Source organism: Gavialis gangeticus, unplaced genomic scaffold, assembly GCF_001723915.1.
Source record: "Gavialis gangeticus isolate Ggan-Ray unplaced genomic scaffold, GavGan_comp1, whole genome shotgun sequence".
In the NCBI taxonomy this organism is placed as follows: Eukaryota; Metazoa; Chordata; order Crocodylia; family Gavialidae; genus Gavialis; species Gavialis gangeticus.
Genome location: NW_017728996.1, coordinates 40,095,939 through 40,097,706, shown reverse-complemented (window position 1 = coordinate 40,097,706; position 1,768 = coordinate 40,095,939). Strand labels below are relative to the sequence as shown.

General features: G+C 63.1%; 1 protein-coding gene across 1 annotated transcript; it reads right to left on the bottom strand.

The window, feature by feature from the left end:
• Positions 1 to 434: 434 nt before the first annotated feature.
• GCNT3 (glucosaminyl (N-acetyl) transferase 3, mucin type) lies at positions 435 to 1,766 on the bottom strand (the record flags this gene model as incomplete). Its single annotated transcript, XM_019503831.1, has 1 exon — positions 435 to 1,766. A coding segment is annotated over one exon (1,110 nt), but the record flags the coding sequence as incomplete, so codon positions are not given.
• Positions 1,767 to 1,768: the final 2 nt, after the last annotated feature.

Sequence of the window (1,768 nt, the reverse complement as noted above, 5' to 3'; positions counted from 1 at the left end):
ACGCACCTCGTGTTGCTGTCTATAAGTGGTATGTTCACAAGTGCAGCCAACTTCTTAGGCACAATTTTAACAGGCAACTTGATGGAACATTTCAGTAACCATCAGGCCCGTGAGAAACATGCTGAACTAGGTCTGAATATCCCTGAAGAGTAGTAGGATAAAAACAACAGGTTTTTACCATTCACGTGTGTGCAAAGCCTCTGGCATTGTAGAAGCTCTGTGCAGCCAAGCCTAAGCTCTGAGGTACAAGAACATAGGTTCTCCCTGCTCCTTCTCCTCCTCCCTTACAGCTGGGGACTCTTACCTGGAGCAGCCTCTACATGAACCAGCTTGCATGAGGGCCAGGTTTGGGCTGAGCCAGCATTTCCTATACAGAGAACAACCCAGGTCCCAGGAGAGAGGAGAAGGGAGACTGCTGAGGTGGTTTGGGCTGTGGGGACCTGAGCCATGGGTTGAGCTGGCTTAGCTTGGCCTCTTGGGTCTTCTCCCTGAGCCAAGCAGAGGCTGGAGGTAGCATCAGGGGAAGGACAGGGCAGACCTGCTTCAGCAATGGCTGCCTGGCAGGTAGGTGGCCCTGTCCCTCAGGCAGCGGTGACAATCGGGCTTTCTGTGCTCGGCAGCCTTGCCCATGCCTTGGACTATGCGCAGCGGCGGACTTATGACCCTGGACCAAAGAGCGCCTGGTGGCGCAGGTGCTCCTCCAGGCACTGCACCGCCTGCTCGTCCACACTCAGGTCAAACTTGTTGGCCAGCAGGTGTTGCTGCTGGAGCATCCAGGGCAGGTCTCCCAGGCCGTAGATGCAGATGGCGTGCCGGTGCGTGCCGGTGCACGGTGGGTAGGGTGCCCCCCGCCCTATGTCGCCCTCCAGGTACTGCCACTTGACAAAGCGTGCCAGGGCATTCATGTCAGACAGATGGTACTTGTCGTTGGGCGGCAAGGAGCCCGGCACGCCCGGCAGGCGCTGTAGCGTGGCCCACACGTGCTCATCTGGGCTGTACGTGTCCTGGGCCCAGGCCAGCAGGCGCTGCACCTCGGGGCTCTCCAGGATGTGGCGCACGAAGTCTCGCGTCACCACTATGTAGGCATTGCCCGTGAACATTTTGGCGCTACCCAGCGGCGGGGGGCTCTTGGTCACGCTGGTGGGCACCAGGGCACCACTCCCAGACACTTGGTACTGGTAGTGCCAGCGCTGGCGCTTGATGGCAGAGGGCTGCTCCGACTCCATGCTGTTGCGGCCACGGAGCAGCTGCAGGGCCCGCACGATCTCGGCGTTGGTCTTGAGGGGGAAGTCGGTGCCGCAGGTGTTGAGCAGGTAGCGCCAGGGCTCGGGCCGGCGCAGCAGGTCCTCCATGCAGTTGAGGTCGGCCTGCAGGCGCGACCAGGACGCGTAGACGACGTGCTCCAGCCGGCTGGCCACGAAGACGTTGGGGAAGCAGGCGGCCAGGGCCCGCACGGCCTGCAGGAACTCGGCGGGCGCCTTGGCGTCCACGTGCACACAGTACACGTTCTGCGGCGCGTACAGGGCGCGCAGGAGGCGCTCGAACAGCTCCAGCTGGTCGTGGATGACCATGGAGAAGGCGAGCGGGAAGGCCGCCTCCTCCTCGCTCAGCGCCACCTGCAGGAAGCGCCGCCGGGCGCGGTAGCGCGCGCAGTCCGCCGTCAGGTTCAGGTAGTCGGCGGGTGTGAGCGGCACCCGCCGGCCCTTGAGCGCCCGGCTGCTGGCCAGCGCGGCCCGCAGCGCCGCCTCGTCGCCGCGCACGATGCCCG